The sequence below is a fragment of the Bombyx mandarina genome, chromosome 06, assembly GCF_030267445.1.
Source record: "Bombyx mandarina strain Sakado chromosome 06, ASM3026744v2".
Classification (NCBI taxonomy): domain Eukaryota; kingdom Metazoa; phylum Arthropoda; class Insecta; order Lepidoptera; family Bombycidae; genus Bombyx; species Bombyx mandarina.
Genome location: NC_143213.1, coordinates 13,499,826 through 13,518,491, shown reverse-complemented (window position 1 = coordinate 13,518,491; position 18,666 = coordinate 13,499,826). Strand labels below are relative to the sequence as shown.

Below are 18,666 nucleotides of genomic sequence, written 5' to 3'. Positions count from 1 at the left end.
AACGCCATCGCCACCCCGCCCCGGGATACGGCTTCATCGGAGAGGGCCCGCACGCGCAGAATTGCGTCGATAGTCGAGCGGCCCTCTCTGAAGCCGTACTGCTCCGCCGAAAGATCGGGACCCGTCTCGGTCAGGTGCCGGACGATGCGAGCCGCGACGATCCTCTCGAGCATCTTGCCCGCTTCGTCCAGCAACACGATGGGGCGATAGCCCGCGGGTGAGTCCGCGGGGCGCCCGTCCTTCCGCAGAAGGACCAGTCTGCCCGTCTTCCATTTCGACGGGAACCGTCCCGACTCGAGGCACGCTTCGAAAAGCCCCCCGAGCCGGTCCCCTAGGGCCTCGAAGGCCAAGCTCCAGACCCGGCCGTGAACGCCGTCAGGGCCGGGGGCCGCGTCCTTCGCTCTCATTCTGGACACGGCCGCATGGATCTCCGCCCCCGTGATAGGGGGAGGGGGCTCCTCGGCAGCGGGAACGCTGGGGCGACGCGGAGGCGTGCCCCACGTGGCGTCCATCTGGGGGGGCTCAAAGTCCCCCCCGCTGCCGGCGGGAAAAGCGCGGAAACAATTTCCCGCAGCTGCCGAGGCTGGAGCCGCTCGGTCACCGGGAGCGCCCACGGCTGCAGTTTTCTGCGAACCATCTTGTATGGGCGCCCCCAGGGATCTTCGTCGAGCGACTCCAGGAGAGTCTTCATGCTCTGCTTCTTGGCCTCGCCGATGGCCAGCTGCAGCGCCGTCTGTTTTTGACGACAGTCAGCGTGCAGCCGGGCCGCCGTCTCCGCGAACGTAGCGTCGCGACGACGGCGGCGGCGGTGGCGTGCGCTCCGGCGGCGCGCCCTCACGCACTCCTCGCGGAGTCTTGCGATCTCGGGCGACCACCAGAACGCACCCCCACGTGGTGCTCGGGGGCCGACCCGGGGCATGGCGGCATCACAGATGTTTGCCATGGTGCCCCGGAACCAGTCGACCTCCGCATCCACGTCCGCGAGCCGCGCGGGTTTTGGCGTCCACGCAGCAACAGCGGCCGCCTCCATCAGCAACTCCTTGTTCATTCGTTTCAAGGCCCACCTGGGGAACGAACGGGGCGCACCTTGCGGGAGCTCCTCCTCACCGCGGGCGCCCGCGGCTGACGACGACGACAAGGAGGAGGCGGAGAGCTCAAATCGGACGTATCGGTGGTCCGAGAGCGTCTCCGCCCCCTCGAGTACGCGCCAGCCGCGGGTGCGGCGCACGGCGGACGGGGACGCGAACGTCACGTCCACGTGAGATTCCCCGTTCCACCGCACGCAAGTCGCGACCGTGCCTCTGTTTAGGAGACAGAGGCCGGTCGCGATCGCCCACTCCGAAAGAGCCTCGCCTCGCGAATCCGTGCGGGGGGAGCCCCAAGCCGTACACTTGGCATTGAGGTCCCCCGCGACGATGACAGGGCGGGACCCGAAGCGGTGCAAGAGCACCTCGAGCCCGCCCAGAAACCGCTCGAACTCGGCGAGGCTCCTGTTCGGAGAAAAGTACGCCCCGATCACGACGGTCCCGTCGATCCTAGCCGCGACGTACCCGGGTCCCCTGGCCACCATTTCCAAGGGGGGTAACGCCGCGGACTGTCTCAACACAATGGCCACGGAGCCGTCGACGTCCCCCATCCAGCAGTCCTGGTCCGTGGGGACGAAGTACGGCTCCGCGGCGACAGCGACGTCGATTGACCACTCCGCCATGGTGTGGACGAGGAGATCCTGTGCCCTGGCGGAGTGGTTCAAATTGCACTGGAGGAAGCGATGGACGCAACCCATTACGGGGCTACGTCCATCGCTCCCTCGTCTGTCCCGCCCTGCGGCTCGACAACAGCCGCGGCGGGAACTGACTCGCCGGCTGCCCTTTTTGCAGCCGGCTTCTTTTTCTTTTTATTTTTCTTGCCGCCCCTCCTCGTTTTGGTAGAGGAGGGGGCGGACTTACACGCCGGGCCCCCGGCCCGGTGGTCGGCCTTCCTTTTAGCCGCGTCGCACAAGACGCAGTGCGGCGCGGCTGTGGTGCAGGAGGCTGCCTTGTGCCCCGGTTGGCCGCAGCGGAAACACAGGTCGCTGCGGTCCACGGTCGAGGGGCACTTGGCGAGGCCGTGGCCGGTGCCGAAGCATCGAAGACAACGCCACGGCCTGCTCTCCTGCAGTTGCACGTGGGCCACTACCCAGCCCACGCGCAGCCATCCAGGGCTGTCCGAAGGCCGACCCTGTGGAGGGGTGGCCAGGAGGTTCGCCGTTGCTACCGGGCAACGCGCCCACGCCGTCCGGGTTCCGGAGTATGTCACCCGGAGCTCCCCGACTTTGACGTCGGCGAGGGCGCAGTTGCCCTGCGACGCGATGGCCGCAGCGACCTCCTCTTTCGTGGCGCACTCGTCGAGGCCCGTGATTTTTACTTCCCCCATCTTCACGGGCCGCGCGATGCGCACCACCTCGGGGTCCGGCAGGATCTCCCTCAGCCGGGCTGCCAATTTTTCGGCCGCGGCGTTTGTGTTGGGGCCGGGGCACTCTATAAGACGAGCCCCGTTGGCCGTCTGCCGGACCTTGATGCCCCCCTCCACGCCGAGGGCGTCCACATTCACGCCGCCGCGCGCCTGGGTCATCACCTCGTGGTAGGTGATGCCCCGTTCTTTAGCGGCCGGCAGCAGCTCTACGACTACTGCAGCCGACCGCGGGGCGCGCGGCCTCCTTCGTCCAGGTCGGCCCCTCGGCTCCGCTCGACCCTCTTGGCGGGGAGCGGTGGCCGCAGGGGCGGGCTTGGGGCGCGGCGCGGCAGGCACCGCAACCTTTTTGGGCCCTCGCCGCACCACCGTCGTCCAGGCCTCATTCATGTTGGCCGGGGCGGGGGGCAGCGGGCGGGGCTGGGGGGTCGGGGCCGGTTTGGCGGCGTTGACGCCCCCTTTCTTCTTATTTCGGCTCCTGCCGGGCCCCGCCTTCGCAGGCTGGGACGGGGCAGGAGCGGACGTCGGTTTCTTTGCGGGGGCTGGTTTCGAAGCCCTCGCAGCTGCAGACGTGGAGGCAGTCGCAGCGGGAATCTTCGCCGGTGTGGCTGACTTCTTGGGGCCGCTATAAGTTTTTGCGGCCACAATCCTGCGGGGTGCCGGTATAGGGGCCCCGTTTTTCGCCTCGTGAGCAAGGGGCGGTCTTGCGCGCTCGACGGTTGAACTCCTTGCCTCGAGTATTAGGAGCTGCCGTCTCTGCTCCTCAGCTTCCTGGTTTTCTTCCGCTTCAGGCGGAGGAGGGGCAGGGGCCGAGCTGCGTTGCCGCTCCATGAGGTCGGCCACCATGGTCCGCAACTCAGCCATGTCCACTCGCAGCTGCCCATTCTCCGTCCGAAGTTGGCCATTCTGGATCGATACCTCTTCAAGGCGGGCATGCAGCAGGGCCACTTCCTGTCGCAAGCCCGCCGTCTCCGTGGTTGTGGTGCGGTCCACGACGTCCTGCAGTCTCTCTTCCAGGGTCGCCGCTCCGGATTTTAGGGCCCGCACATAATCGCCTTTAAGTCCTTTAGCCGATTTTTTGGCTATAGTGGCAACCATCTTCTTGACAATATTGCACGCTCGGAGGGGGTCAGAGGGACCCACCTCCGTTAGGGAGCGCTCCAGTCGCTCGACCTCTCCCACCTCTGTCCCGTTTTGTGCCTTTCGGCAGGCGGCTCTGGACTGCGCCAAGGAGGCAGCGTCCAGTCCGCGGGAAGAGATTGTGTCGCAATCGGTGGCGGGCGGCGCCGCAGCAGCCGCCGGCCCTTCCGCCAACGCCATATATTTGGCGCTGGCGGGCTCACCCTCCGAGGAGTCGGACGGAGGAACAGATGCCGGCTGACGAGCCGACTTCCTCTTCCGCCGAGTCCGCTTTTGCACGCTGTCTGCGAACAGCACTGGCGTCTCCCGCCCACTAGACGCGTCGCCCCTCGCGGAGCTCCGTGCCGAGTACAGCGAGATTAAGCTTTCGCAGCGCTCTAGGACCACGGTTGGGACTCTGTCCCTTACGCGACCCGTGTTGTCGCCCACTACGTCTTGGCATTGTTTGCCCCCCCCAGAAACGGTGGGGCAGCGTGCGGCCGATTGCTCGACCGCACGGAGGGATTCTCCCCCGCGGAGCGGGAGGTACCCTCCTGGGGTAATAAATCTTTAACAGGTGCCATATTTCATTTTGTCCTTTTTTATTAACCAGGGGTCGGTCCCCTGGGGTCTGGTTGGTACCCTTGGGACTGGACTCCCTCCAGCCATTCATCCCATCGCCGGGCACCAGAGCTTAGGATTGGGGCATTTTTTAAAGAGGTTTACGTCCTCGCGGCCCCGTGCCTCGCGGCAGCGGCCCCCGTCCCCCACGCGGTGAGGATTACGGGTTGGCCGGCAGCCCGCCGAGTGCAACGAGCAACACGACAGACCACCGCCCGACGCTCAAACGAGCAACGACGACGAAGCCACGCCGGTATACCGGTACCCCCCTCTGGAGGGCGTGCCCCTGTAGCCGAAGCCGGGGACATGGCGACCAGCGGCCGGAAGATGCGTAAGCAACGCCGGCTCACTTCTCCATGAAAGGGCAGGCCAAAAGTGGCCCACCACCACCCGTGGGTTACGTCCGAAACGGGTCGGACGTGACCCGAAGAAAAAGAAAAAGGGGGAAGAAAGGGGAAAAGAGAGGGAGCCCGAGCGTCTCCAGGAGGAACACCCTTCAGCGAGTGAAGGGCGTGGAGAGCCCGCAACTCCCCCTGCTGGTTTTGGTCCGCGTCATCCGATCTCTTTCGTTGCAAAGCCTAACTAGGCTACCCTACTCCTACACCTAGCCTACCTACCTAACACCTAGAAATCCTTGCAACGAAAAAGACCGGACGATACCCCTGGGAGTGGGACTGTTCCCAGAGGATCCCGTTATCCGCCACCTACGGACGCGCCCGGTGGAAGTCCAGCAAAACTCCCCCACAGACGGAGCCCCCGGCCACGCAGAGTGCGCGCCGGGGGGCCCGCCCAGGTCCCTCGGGGAGTTTCGGTGACCTAAAATATACTTTTTTTTTTATTGCTTAGATGGGTAGACGAGCTCACAGCCCACCTGGTGTTAAGTGGTTACTGGAACCCATAGACATCTACGACGTAAATGCGCCACCCACCTTGAGATATAAGTTCTAAGATCTCAGTATAGTTACAACGGCTACCGCACCCTTCAAACCGAAACGCATTACTGCTTCACGGCAGAAATAGGCGGGGAGGTGGTACCTACCCGTGCGGACTTACAAGAGGTCCTACCACCAGTAATTACGCAAATTATAATTTTGCGGGTTTGATTTTTATTACACGATGCTATTCCTTCACCGTGGAAGTCAATCGGGAACACCTGCCAAGCACGTATTTCATTAAAAAAATTGGTACCCGCCTGCGAGATTCGAACACCGTTGCATCGCTCGATACGTTTTTTTTTTTTTTATGGTTGAAGGATTACTGGTGGCCCGGAGGCCTTTCCAGTTTCACCAGGACAGGTGGGCGAGCAAAGGCTCAGCCAGGAGGGGTGGGATTTGCTAACAGCTACCCGAACGCCTCCGAAGGCCGATGGATAAGCTCGATACGAATGCACCGGGCGTCTCATCCTTTAGGCCACGATGACTTCATATTATTTATTATACTATACTATTACATACTATACTATATATTATTATAGTATTTGCGACCGTATCTCGTTTATTCGAGTAAGTTGTAGTAATGCACAATTTAACAAAACTAGTAAACTTCCCAATCTAATTTAAATTAAGCTGGGTCCAAAATTGGAGAGTCGGTTAAATTTAATGTAGTTTAGTATATAATTCGCTCGTTCGACGAGTCGTAGACATAATTAAAAGTATTTTTACGGTTTAATCTTGCCTTTTTTATTGTCATATATTAATACGTGAAGCAAAAACTTTGTATCCCTTTTTACGAAAATTGCGCAGACGGAGGAGTATGAAATTTTCCACCCTTATAGAGAATATACAGAAGAAGTGCACAATGCTAATATATTTTTTAAATAATGCATAAAAGATACATTAAATTAATAAAGAAAACATTACACACACTACATACCATGTATTTGACACACAACATATACTGTAGGGGCCAGGTATGGATTTTAAATTAAATGACGATAATTCGACTTATAACGTGTACTTTATTTTAAATTGTAAAAAAATGCATTAAAAAATACTTTTACAAAAATTGCAATAAAAAGGCGTGTGCGCAATAGTGGCATAGATTACAGAGAGTAGACGCCGATGAGACGCCATAAGGATATGGAGCGGTGGCGCGAAGATTTGAATCCTTAACATGCCTCCACGCGTTGAAAGCTCGACTTTCAACTGGAGACGTCATCTTCAGGCAGCAATGGAACAATGTTGCTAAAGGATCTTCGAACAACGCCATTTCTGGTTTTAATATCAGCAACTCTGGTTATCTGGTCAGTACCAGGATATACCTCGACAATGCGTCCCAATTTCCACTTCATGGGTGGAAGGGTTTCTTCCTTCAAAAGGACTAGGGTGCCAATTTTCAGGGAATACTGACATGATCGCCATTTTATACGCTGCTGGAGTTGGGCCACGTATTCCTTACACCATCGAGTCCAAAAATGCTGGCGTATCTGTTCAATCCTCTGATAACGTGTGAGTCTGGTAATAGGGTGTTCTTGAAAGTTCCTTTCGGGCAGGGAAGTGAGAGGCCGGCCGATAAGGAAATGACCTGGCGTGAGCGGCGTTAAGTCTTCTGGGTCTGATGACAAAGGAGTTAGTGGTCGAGAGTTAAGGATCGCCTCAATCTGAACCAATGCTGTGGTGAGCTCCTCAAAGGTTAGGTTACAATTTCCCAGCACTCTATTTAAATGATGCTTAGTTGACTTAACACTTGCCTCCCAAAGACCCCCGAAATTAGGGCTGTACGCGGGAATAAAATGAAAATTGATGTTATCCTGTGCCGAATCAGCGGCCAAGGAATCACAATTGGCTTTGAGAAATTTCGATAGGTCATTATATGCGCCAACGAATGAGGTACCGTTGTCTGAAAATATGTCTCTAGGCTTTCCTCTACGCGATATAAATCTCCGTAACGCTAATAGATAGTTATTGCTCGTTAAGTTACCCACCAACTCTAAATGAACTGCCTTAGTAGTGAAGCACACAAAAATAGCAATGTACGACTTGATGAGTCTACAGCCGCGACCAGTACGACTAGCGCAGGAAACGGGACCGGCATAGTCCACGCCTGCTGCACTTTCAAATGCGTAACCTCCAGGTTCGAGTCTCTGCTGCGGTAAGTTGCCCATTAACGGAGCGAATGACTTTCCTTTCATACGATTGCAACGCACACACTGACGGTAACATTTTTTCGCTAAATTACGACCGCCTATAGGCCAGTAGTTTTCTCTAATTGTGGCTAACAGGAGTTGAGGGCCTGCATGCATTAATCTTCTGTGTTCAAACTCAAACAATAACTTAGTGACATGATGTGTGGACTGTAATACGATAGGGTGTTTTTTCTCAAATGGAAAATTTGAATTATCCAATCGACCTCCGACGCGAATTAAGTTATCTTTATCTAAATAAACGTTAAATTTAATCAGCGGGCTTTTATTAGGGATTTTCTGTTTTCTTATCAATAAATCATACTCAGAGAACGATTTCATTTGCGAATGTCTCATAATCAAAACCTTAGCATTCTGCAATTCGTCAGCACTTAAATATTTATCATTACGTTTTGACCCTTTTTTTAAATTGTTTATAAATCGCAACACGTACGCAACGGTGCGCAAAAGCCTTGAAAACCTTGAAAAGCGACTAAAATCTATGAGTTCGCGAGGGGCGTTGGATAATGTTAGTAATGAAACTTCGTTTCTAATCTCAGGTAACTTGTCACTGGCACATGGGTTAGTGGGCCAATGCGAGTCACTACGTTTTAAATAATCTGGACCATGCCACCATAACTTGTGAAACTGAAGAGAATTAATACTGACACCACGCGATATCAAATCAGCGGGATTCTCGTCAGTCGGGACATGTCTCCAAGTGCAGCTTCCAGTTTTATCTAAAATCTCTGCAATACGATTACGCACGAATGGCTGTAATTTAGATGGCAACATTTTTAGCCAGCCTAAAACAATGGTAGAATCTGACCAAAATATAACGCGGTTGATTTTAGCACGCAATGCAGTTACACATTTCTCATAAATTCGAGCACCAATCAACGCGCCGCAGAGTTCTAGTCGGGGTATAGTCGTTGGCTTTATGGGAGCAACCCGGCTCTTAGCGGTAAGTAGCTGAACTGAGACTGCATCGTCGTAGTCAATACTACGCACATAAACACAAGCACCATATGCACGCTCAGACGCGTCAGTAAAAATGTGTAACTCCAACTGGGAGTGAGAATCACAAATGACATGTCGCGGTATGCGCAGGCTGCTCAAATGAGGCAGGCTGTCGACAGTTTCGATCCACGCCTGGTATATCTCTGAAGGCAACTCCTCATCCCAAGATAAGCGTTGAAGCCACAACCTTTGTAAAATTAATTTCATCGAAATGATGAAAGGTGATAAGATCCCAAGTGGGTCAAATATTTGAGCTATGACAGAGAGGATGTCACGCTTTGTTTTTCCCTTAACAATGACAGGATTGACAGGAAAATGAAATTGGTCTGACTCTGAATCCCATCCGAGGCCAAGAGTCTTATTAGGTTCAGCATCTCCGAGTTTTAATTCAAGGGATGGTTGATGACTGGCTTGTGATAACAGTTGAGGTTCATTGGACTTCCATTTTCTCAGAGGCATGCAAGCTGATGCTAATTCAGCAGAAACTTGCTCACGGATGCGCAATGCTTCGCTGATGAAGTCACTTCCAGTCAACAAATCGTCGACATAAAAATCATGGATAATGATGTCCGCTATCGTGGGGTCCTTACATTCTATACCTATTTGTTTCAAACATCTACTAGCGAGATAGGGTGCGCTAGCAGTCCCATAACTGACTCTGTTTAAAGCATATGATTTGAGTGAATCTGACTCGTTTTCGCGCCAAATAATCTGTTGTAACGGTCTGTCCGCTTCATGCACGACGATCTGCCTATACATTTTCTCCACGTCAGCTACAAGAACATACTTGTGCTGCCGAAAACGTAAAAGAATTGACAGAAGATCGTCTTGCACCGTGGGTCCTATCATTTGAATGTCATTAAATGAAACCCTTGAGGAAGTAGGGCTGCTCGCATTAAATACGACGCGCAACTTAGTGGTCGTACTACATTCACGAAGGACACCATGATGTGGGATGAAGTAATGAGGCAACTCAATATTCGGTTTGCACTCTGACATGTGACCAAGATTTTTATACTCGCGCATAAATTCCTTGTACATTTTACTAAATGAATCATCACCTTTGAGTCGACGCTCCAAAGATAATAAGCAATGTTTAGCTCGCTGATAAGAACTTCCCAAAACGTCAGGCGCTTGTTTCAATGGGATTCTTACGCAAAACCGTCCGTCTGCGAGGCGAGTTGTATTTTTAACAAAATGTTCTTCACATAACTTCTCTTCAGGGAAATAATTGACTGAGGACAGACTTCTTCAAGCTGCCAAAAACGCATGAGTTGGTTTTGGATGTCATCATTAAAATTATAAGAAGTCATAGAATCAACTTGAGTGACATTACATTTAATTTTACATGGCCAAGTCGATGTATGGCCGCTGGTTACTGGACCAGAGACTATCCAACCAAGTCTAGTCTCATAAAGAATCGGCTTGCCATCCCCTAATTTAATTCTTTGAGAACCCAAAATGTCCCAGAAAACATCAGCACCAATAATAAGATTGATGGCAGAAGGTAAGTAGTACTTGGGATCCGCTAGGCAAATATCTGAAGGAACCCTTAAACTTCCAACATCTATCCGACATCCAGGAACGTTATCAGTGATGGACGGCAGGATGAAACAACTTAGACAAGTTGAAAAGCTCTCATTCAAAGATTTGACTTGTACGCGACACATCTGACTAATATGTGATGTTATATTATTTATGCCTATGACAGACTTATTTATGCAATTAACTGGTAAATTCAATTGTTTATACAAATCCTCAGTCATGAGACACGAAGTGCTACCGCTGTCGAGTATCGCACGGGCGATGACCTCACGGTTATTGCTGTCATATAATTTCACTAACGCAGTAGATAATAGAACATCACACTGACCTTGACCTGAATTCTCATTAGTGGTCATCACGGTTCCCGAAAGTACGACGCTCGGATTGTGAGAACTGCTCGGAACCACAGAAGGCTGAGACTTGATCGATTGACTCGACTCACTAGCATTGTTGCCGTTATCACAATCAGCTGACACCGATGCTGTCGACTGTCTCACGCCAAACTCGTTTACGTGTATGAGTGTGTGGTGTTTACGTTTGCAAACCTTACACCCTGACTTCTTACACGAGTTCGCATAGTGTCCACTACGAAAACAATTAAAACATATCTTATAATTGGGTAACAACTTGTACCGTGCTTCACTACTCAATGCGAGAAAGTTCGGACAATTATTTAAATAATGTTCACCATTACAGTTAGGGCATGGTTTCATTGGCGAATGATTTTTATAGTTGTTAGTAGTGGTCGAAGGATTATTGTTATTATAAAAACCACCTTGAACAGAAACCATAGTCTTAATTTTTGTTGCACATTTACTACTACCAGTTTTTTGAGCATTTTGTGACATTTCAATGGTCTCAATTAAATCAGCTCGATTATGCAAAAATTCTAAAAAGGAATCAAATTTAATAGTTTTATCTTTACCTTTTCCTAAATTACCCTTGTACTCTTCCCACTCACGGTAAGTTTTTGCATCTAATTTTTGTGTGACGATGTGAATTAAAAGTGTGTCCCAATGCGTTACTGGTTCTCCTAACGACTCAAGTGCGCGCAAGTTCTTATTGATTTGATCTATCAAACGTTTCAAATTGACAGATGACTCCTTTGTGATCGGGTCGATGTTAAATAAAGCAGCGACATGATTTTGTATTAATAAACGTTTGTTGTCAAACCGTTCACATAAGAGCTTCCATGCCACTAAATAATTGGTTGCGGAAAAATCAACAGATTGAATTACTACAGCAGCCGAACCCTCTAACGACGCCCTCAAATAATGAAATTTATTTACTTCATCGATATCATCATTGTTGTGAATTAAACTTGAGAATGTGTCGTGAAACTCCAACCATCGATCATATGAGCCTCCAAATTTGGGCAGCTGGATGGTAGGTAACTTAACAAGTCTATGATTAGCGCGTGAATGTGAAGCATTCGATGCGTTTTCAATCTTCTCATGTAGCCTTTGGTATGTATTTAAAATGTCATGTGCATGAGCGCATGTTTTATAATACTGAGTTTCAAACTCTGTTCTTTCAGCCATTTGTATATCCATGTTATCAGAGCTGCACTCTATTTTCAACTGTACCTCATCGTATAAGTGATATAAAGCTTCGATCTTACCAATGCGCAATTGTAACTCCCTGACCTCTGTGGCAGTGATCGTTGATTCATCTATTGTTTTCAGATGACTCGCGAACACTGTTAATCGACCTTTGATGCTGCTACGTTTCTTTATTAGTTCCTTTTGCTCAGTCATTTTTGGGAGACAGGTATGATCGGTCTAGAATCAATACAGGTAGCATATGTTTACTTATGTACTTTTATCAATTACATAAAATACATAGAAACAACTAATGATGAAATTACCTAACATCAAATACCTAATAATAATCACACAATGTTAAACAGTTGTTAAACGAGAAGCTCAGTAAAATAATGACAAATTAACATGTAAATAATAATGAATTTTGTGATTAAATTATAAATTGTACACGTTATTAACAATGAAGGATTAAATTACCATTTTGAGACAGAACAATGAGGGTACATAATATTTTATCAATAAATTTAAGTCGATGCAAAATGTTACAAAACTAATGATAAATCGGTCAAAATTGATGTTAGTTAAACAAGTTCGTTTCTTATTTAGATAATAGAACAAACAAATACGCATAAAATATTTAACTAACTAACCTGGGTTTATCTAACATCAAGCAATCGATGACATTGGTACTTATCTGTTTCACTGAACAAAGAATTGGTTTACTAACCTTACAATTACGTCGAAATAAGCCTAAAATACCTGATTAATTGAGTGTTGGGTTCAAATTATACAAAATAATCATTTAACAAAGGATTTCCACACTTGAACTTTGAACTCTCGACCACTCTTCGATGGCGTGCAATCCCGTTCCATTAAATTTGCACTCCACGGCTTCAGTATTGTATGTAATCTTCTTTTTCAACAAAGTATGAGCTGGTAAGTATATCCATCCGGCTCGAAGGACCATGTAGGGGCCAGGTATGGATTTTAAATTAAATGACGATAATTCGACTTATAACGTGTACTTTATTTTAAATTGTAAAAAAATGCATTAAAAAATACTTTTACAAAAATTGCAATAAAAAGGCGTGTGCGCAATAGTGGCATAGATTACAGAGAGTAGACGCCGATGAGACGCCATAACGATATGGAGCGGTGGCGCGAAGATTTGAATCCTTAACATATACTCTTTGTTTATTGTCAAACTTTTGTTATTGCCTAAAGTCTGTAGTCAAATTGAGAATAGGTTAGTATTTTTTATATTTAATATTACAAGTATTTGTCTATAGTGTAGTCTTGGCGAAATCTGTAACAATAGGACCATCATAATGCTGAAACTTATAATTTCAATTAATTATAGTCGAATTTCGACTACTGCGGGACCATTAGTTGTCATTATAATTATGATTCCCGACGTTTTCAATACATCTGAATTTTCGTGGTCACGGATCACAAAGGTTTTTTAAGTTTCAATTTTTTTTAAGTTTCATTTCGTTAAATTTTGAAACGTTGCAAAAAAATTTAATGAAAATAAAAAAAACGAGATACCAAACGGTAAAAGTAATTTTAATTAATTTACTTTAGTTGTTAAATGAGATTTAAATAAACGTGTTTTGAATGAAACTAAACCGCCATTGTTTAATAAAAGTGCATTTCACAAACAAAGTGAGATAGATGTAAAAGAGAAGAAAATTCTGCATAACATTATAAATGTGAGCGTCTTCCTTTGTTCCAGAAAAGTATCGCCTATAAAATAATACTTAGAATATAACGTGGAACGGTTTACAAAGGCTTCACATATCATTATCATAGTATGTGAATCCCATATACTTACGTATTATTTTTACAAAAGGACTTTGTTTGGCTCAATTATTTTAACAAATCTACAGATTATTTTTCGATCGTTTTTAAGATCATTAAAACTAGTCTACAGTTTTTAAGGGCTTTAATAAGCTAACTACAATTTAACTTTTCAGAATATACAGTCTCAATCAACAAACACACTCTCGACAGTGTTACCGTCTATTCTAAAAGGTCTAATAAATTCCAAAGCCGCATCTTAATCGACCTTTATCCTTAGTCGTTAGCATAAATTAATTCTTAAATGAACTCTTCTAGTAAATCTAATGATAAACTAGTGCGACAAAATGTTGTTTTGCTCGTATACTAGTTACGCGCGTCACTGAAGTTTAATAGATATTATATATACTATCTATATAGATAATATATAGATATAGATAGGAAGGTTTTTAGCGTATACCGTTTGACGAACAAAGTGCCGTATTAATCATGTCAATGAATTTGTGTAGTCATATAGATACGTGGAAGGAGTTCAATCAAAAATATAATATAATAACTAGCGACCCGCCCTCGCTTCGCTTCGGAAACATTAAAACACACATGAAACCAAAAAAAAAAAAAAAAATTAAAAAAAGTAGCCTCAGGAAAAAAGTGTTCATCAGGGACAATGTCGGCTTCTAATGGAAAAAGAATTTTTCAAATCGGTCCAGTAGTTTCGGAGCCTATTCGAAACAAACAAACAAACAAACAAATCTTTTCTCTTTATAATATTAGTATAGATCAAAATCGAAATCGTACATTTCAATTCGGAAGTCAATAAACATTCTCATTGAAAGTCTACCACCGATTCCAAAAAGAGCAACAGTACTGAGAAAAGCATACGAAATCAGTATGCTATACTCAGCGAGAATTTCGTTTTTTATATGTTTAGCTATGAATTCTTCTTTCGCGAACAGTAATTTAAATACAAAAGCCCTCTAAATTTAAAAGGTCTCAGGTGACTCCCACGCAGTGTTGTCTATTAAAGATTCTCACTTTACGCTTTGCTATACAAATATTCCTTGACACCAACGAATCATCCGTGACCACGAAAACCTGTAAAGTATTGGAAAAATCGGAAATAATGAAATGAAAATAATAAAAACCGATATTAAAACCGTAAAAGTAATTAATTTAAATTTATATGTGCACGACACGCGAATTCCGAAGAAAATACTAGAAGATTATTATTTGTAACTGGTTACAGCGTTTTAGTGTCGATAATAACTACTAAATTGCATACACGGTGCTATGTTCATTGACCTATATTATTTTTAAACAGGTCGATGCATTTGTTAATATTAAGTATTGTTTTGTGCTATAAAGAAATATTAAAAATAAAGACTATTATTGTGTAAAACTGAAGATAATACTATATTCATTTGATATTTTTCTCTCTTCTTTTCAGTTAGCGTTGTGTAGAATGATAGTTCCAGACAGAGTTATATTATATACGAGTACATAAAGTTATTTATTTAGTGCTAGCCACTGACAATGAGCTTGTGATTTTTTCATTCAAACTCTGGATAATTTGTAAATATTTCCAAAAATCAACATTTAATAATCATGTTTTAATTATTATTATTATTATTTTATAAATAATAAATATTTACTTGTGTTACAGGTACCAGATAACGGATATAAATGTAAGATTTTTATTATACACATACATATATTTAAGATACATCCATAACCCTGGAAAAGACATTTATATTTATCATACATATACCTTCCCTTGGCGGGATTCGAACCCGTGAGCCCCTTGTGTAGTGACCATGTCACTTACCACTACACCAGACGGCCGTTAATTTATTAATTAATTATCTTTAACTTTCATTTCGGGCCAACCTTAAATGAATCGCATCAACTATTATCATCATTCGTGTTCAAATTAATTAAGTTCCAGTAAACAGTTTAGTTCCAAAACTAGTTGGGATAAAGTAGTTTCTAAGTTGGTCAGCTTGTGTGATGAGTCCGTGTACAACGGGTAATGTGAAGTTTATATATTGGGAAACACAATTTGGAAACCCATTTCAACGAAAGGCCATAATTACTTTGAGGTTTGTCATTACGTTGTCAAGTTTAATTTTATATGTAACAATCAATCTTTTTTTTTAAGCTCTTGTAGGAAGACGAGCCATACGGCCCACCTAATGGTGAGTGGTTATCGTCGCCTATGGACTTCAGCAATGCAAGGAGCAGAGTCAAGCCGTTGCCTACCGTTAAATACACTCCACAAGCTTCCTTTGAAGAAGGACATGTCATAGCGCTCGAGAAACACCGTGGAGGGGAGCTCATTCCAAAATTGGATAGTACATAGCAAAAAAGATCTCTGGAAACGCACTGTAGATGACCGCTGTGGCTCCAGGTTGTACGGATGAACTCTACTCCGATGGCGGGCGGTGCGATGGTAAACACAAGATGATCATACTTTGTAATATTATACTTTGGAATGATTCGTTAAAATCGTTATCTTTACATATTTTATGTACAAATTCTTGAGAAGGCAGTTTTCAGTCTTGAGAGTTTTCGAATTAAAAAGCCTTATCAGTTCAGTTTTCAGTACAAAATTCAGATATCAGACTATGGGGAAGTTTGTTTTAAATCGGTAGCTTGAGTAAACGGGAAGCTTTTTTATGATGGATTACTGCTGGCCCGGAGGCTTGTCCAGTTTCACCAGGAGAGGTGGGCGAGCACGGGCTCCGCCAGGAGGGGCGGTATTTGTAACAGCTGCCCGAGCGCCTCCGAACAACTCAAAAGCAGCTGCTTCGCGAATGAATCTACTACCGGATCGGAATCGCGACCCGCTGAGAAGACCCGACCAGAAACTCAGCGGGCTGATGCTTGGATTAAGCTGGACGTCGAGCACGGTAACCGGGGTCTCTAAGCCTGTTCCTAATGTTAGAGCTGAAGACGTCTAATGCAAGAGTTATTGGATCTGATGGATCCGTAAAGACGTGTCAAATATGAAGCATATTTTTTTATTGTTAAAATAAATAAATTAATGTTACACACGTGACGTGTTTACATTATAAAGGTGAGGTCAAATCTTCATATATAAAACATCGTTGGATGCTTATTGCGGCTGGAACTCATAGGCGAACCATGGGATCATCATTCCTAAAAAACCCACGCAAATATCACCCATAGTTTTAATAAAGGCACTAATAAATAATGCTCAAATGTATATGTACCCGATTAGATAAACTTTATCGTGGCGTTATCACATATAATTTATATCTAAAAAGGTTTTTAATTAAAAATTATATTTAGGAACATTTTATGTACATACAACTTATCATATACAAAATTGAGCTTAACTCATTAATGAGTTTTCTTCCGGCAAACCTCAAAGGTTACACAGAAATAATGGAGGGCAAAAACTGCACAGAATTTGATTATCTTTTATAATAAAATACTTGACTTCCACGGTGAAGGAATAACATCGTGTAATAAAAATCAAATCTGCAAAATTATAATTTGCGTAATTACTGGTGGTAGGCCCTCTTGCGAGTCCGCGCGGGTAGGTACCACCGCCTTACCTATTTCTGCCGTGAAGCAGTAATGCGTTTCGGTTGAAGGGTAGGGCAGTCGTTGTAACTATACTGAGACTGAGACCTTAGAACTTATATCTCAAGATGGGTGGCGTATTTTGGGTGGCGCATTTACGTTGTAGATGCCTATGGGCTTCAGTAATCATTTAACACCAGGTGAGCTGTGAGCTCGCTCACCCAACTAAACTAAGTAAACTCAATAAATAAAAAATATAAAAAAATTCTACTGTATGTACTATCATTAACTTACCTTCAACATGCGTGTTACTAAAACTAAAGACAAGACTTAACAAATAAAGGAATACTAATATGCCATACTTATTACACACACATCAATAAATACTATACATATCAATAAATATCTTCCACAAAATCAGTGCAATAACTATGCCACTAACAAATAAAATATGTCCGCAAATATAATGACAATGAAATGTTTGATACACTCGATCTTTAAATTATTGCTCCGTGCAGGCCAAGAAATGGGGAAAATAATAATAATTGTAGCTTGACAGATTACATTAATTGTAGTATTTAAATTTGATAACTTTTTTTACAATTAGAAGTCGTGTTAGGTTATAAATTCTAATTTTTTTTTAAAAAGTGTGTGTGTGTGTGTGCAAGTCACACACGGTAGAAGTGAAACTTATAAATAAGATATCGATATACTGACTATCCCACTACACAGGAGCATATGTATGCTAAACATTGTCCATATGTATGGACAATGTTAGAGTCATAGTCCATATGTATGGACAATGCTTAGTAGACGATAGTGGGGATGCTACGAAGAGTCGCACAAAGAGGAGACCGAGAACGTCTAATGTGCTCTATCTCATTCTCTCGCCGGCTGAATCCTATACATTTATGTGTTTGTGTCTCTATGGACTTATTTTTTCGTTTCATCGAGTTTGAAATCACAACGATTCTAAAGAAGGTTCACTTCAAAAAAAAATAGAGCTCGTATTAATTCCGTTGCTTACACGAAATCTCCTACTAATAACAGCGGCCATAATGTTAAACGAAAATAAAATAAAAATAACGTCATCTCAATATAAACAAACGCTCAAAAAAAACATGTCTGTTTGTTGTTACGTTATTCATTCGATCTAAATGTTTATGAAAATTCACGTGAACGCTACCACAGATCAGTGATTAAAATAGAAACGAAATATTCGTACTTGTGCACGAACCATTCAAACTACGCATTGTATTTATTTGTATCGAGAGCAGTTTTGTTTTATGTTTCAATCGCAATGATTGGTATTTATTTTTCGTTCGTTCTCTTTTTCTATTTTTAGACCATAGTTTTGTTTTTTTTTTATTATTTAAATAATTCATGCACTGCATTTTCAATTCGAATTCATATGATTTTGCTCTTACTGTGATTATGAGTGGTAAACTGCTCGCAAAAAATCTATAGCCATTGCGAGCGAATTCTTCAATGCACAGAATGTTATACCGAAAAAGAAACATATAGCTGGTAACGTAATTATTTGACACAAGCGGCTCCACTCGGGTCTTTAACAAAAATTTCAACGACGTTGTTTTATTTTTTAAAATAAAAGAACACTTATTGCGGCATAACTATAATAGTTAGATGTATGCTGTCGCGACACTTATTGTAACTAATAATGCGTTCTACAAAGCCGTAGTACATTATTTTATTCTATCATCAATAGTTTTCGCAGGGCACGCGATGTAAAGAATATTTTAGGTAATTTTATACACCTTGGGTTACATTATTGGAGTTTTAGTAAGGATCCCTATTATTTTTTTTCAAAAAAGTTTAGGGATCCTTACCTATGCCTAGCCAATGTCACTCGGGAATAGTGTAGCTTCCAAACAGTGAAAT

General features: G+C 44.7%; 3 protein-coding genes across 5 annotated transcripts in view; all 3 read right to left on the bottom strand.

Annotated features, from left to right (window-relative positions):
- LOC114253489 (cubilin) overlaps positions 1 to 18,666 on the bottom strand; it is a 134,005-nt gene that overhangs the window by 84,155 nt on the left and 31,184 nt on the right. The gene's annotated exons all lie outside the window — the stretch shown is intronic.
- On the bottom strand, positions 1,725 to 4,079 carry LOC149502853 (uncharacterized). The gene has a single exon (XM_089728405.1). The coding sequence runs from the start codon at positions 3,766 to 3,768 to the stop codon at positions 1,783 to 1,785; it is 1,986 nt and encodes a 661-aa protein (XP_089584531.1). The 5' UTR covers positions 3,769 to 4,079; the 3' UTR covers positions 1,725 to 1,782.
- Positions 6,129 to 12,595, bottom strand: LOC149502852 (uncharacterized). 3 transcript variants are annotated; one of them, XM_089728402.1, is made up of 2 exons: positions 12,069 to 12,595; positions 6,129 to 11,655 (listed from the first exon to the last, which is right to left on the bottom strand). In XM_089728402.1, the coding sequence occupies exon 2, from the start codon at positions 9,368 to 9,370 to the stop codon at positions 6,329 to 6,331; it is 3,042 nt and encodes a 1,013-aa protein (XP_089584528.1). In that variant the 5' UTR covers positions 9,371 to 11,655; positions 12,069 to 12,595; the 3' UTR covers positions 6,129 to 6,328. The 3 variants fall into 3 exon arrangements, with proteins under 3 accessions (XP_089584528.1, XP_089584529.1, XP_089584530.1); XM_089728403.1 differs by having other exon boundaries at positions 12,146 to 12,595; XM_089728404.1 differs by having other exon boundaries at positions 12,178 to 12,595.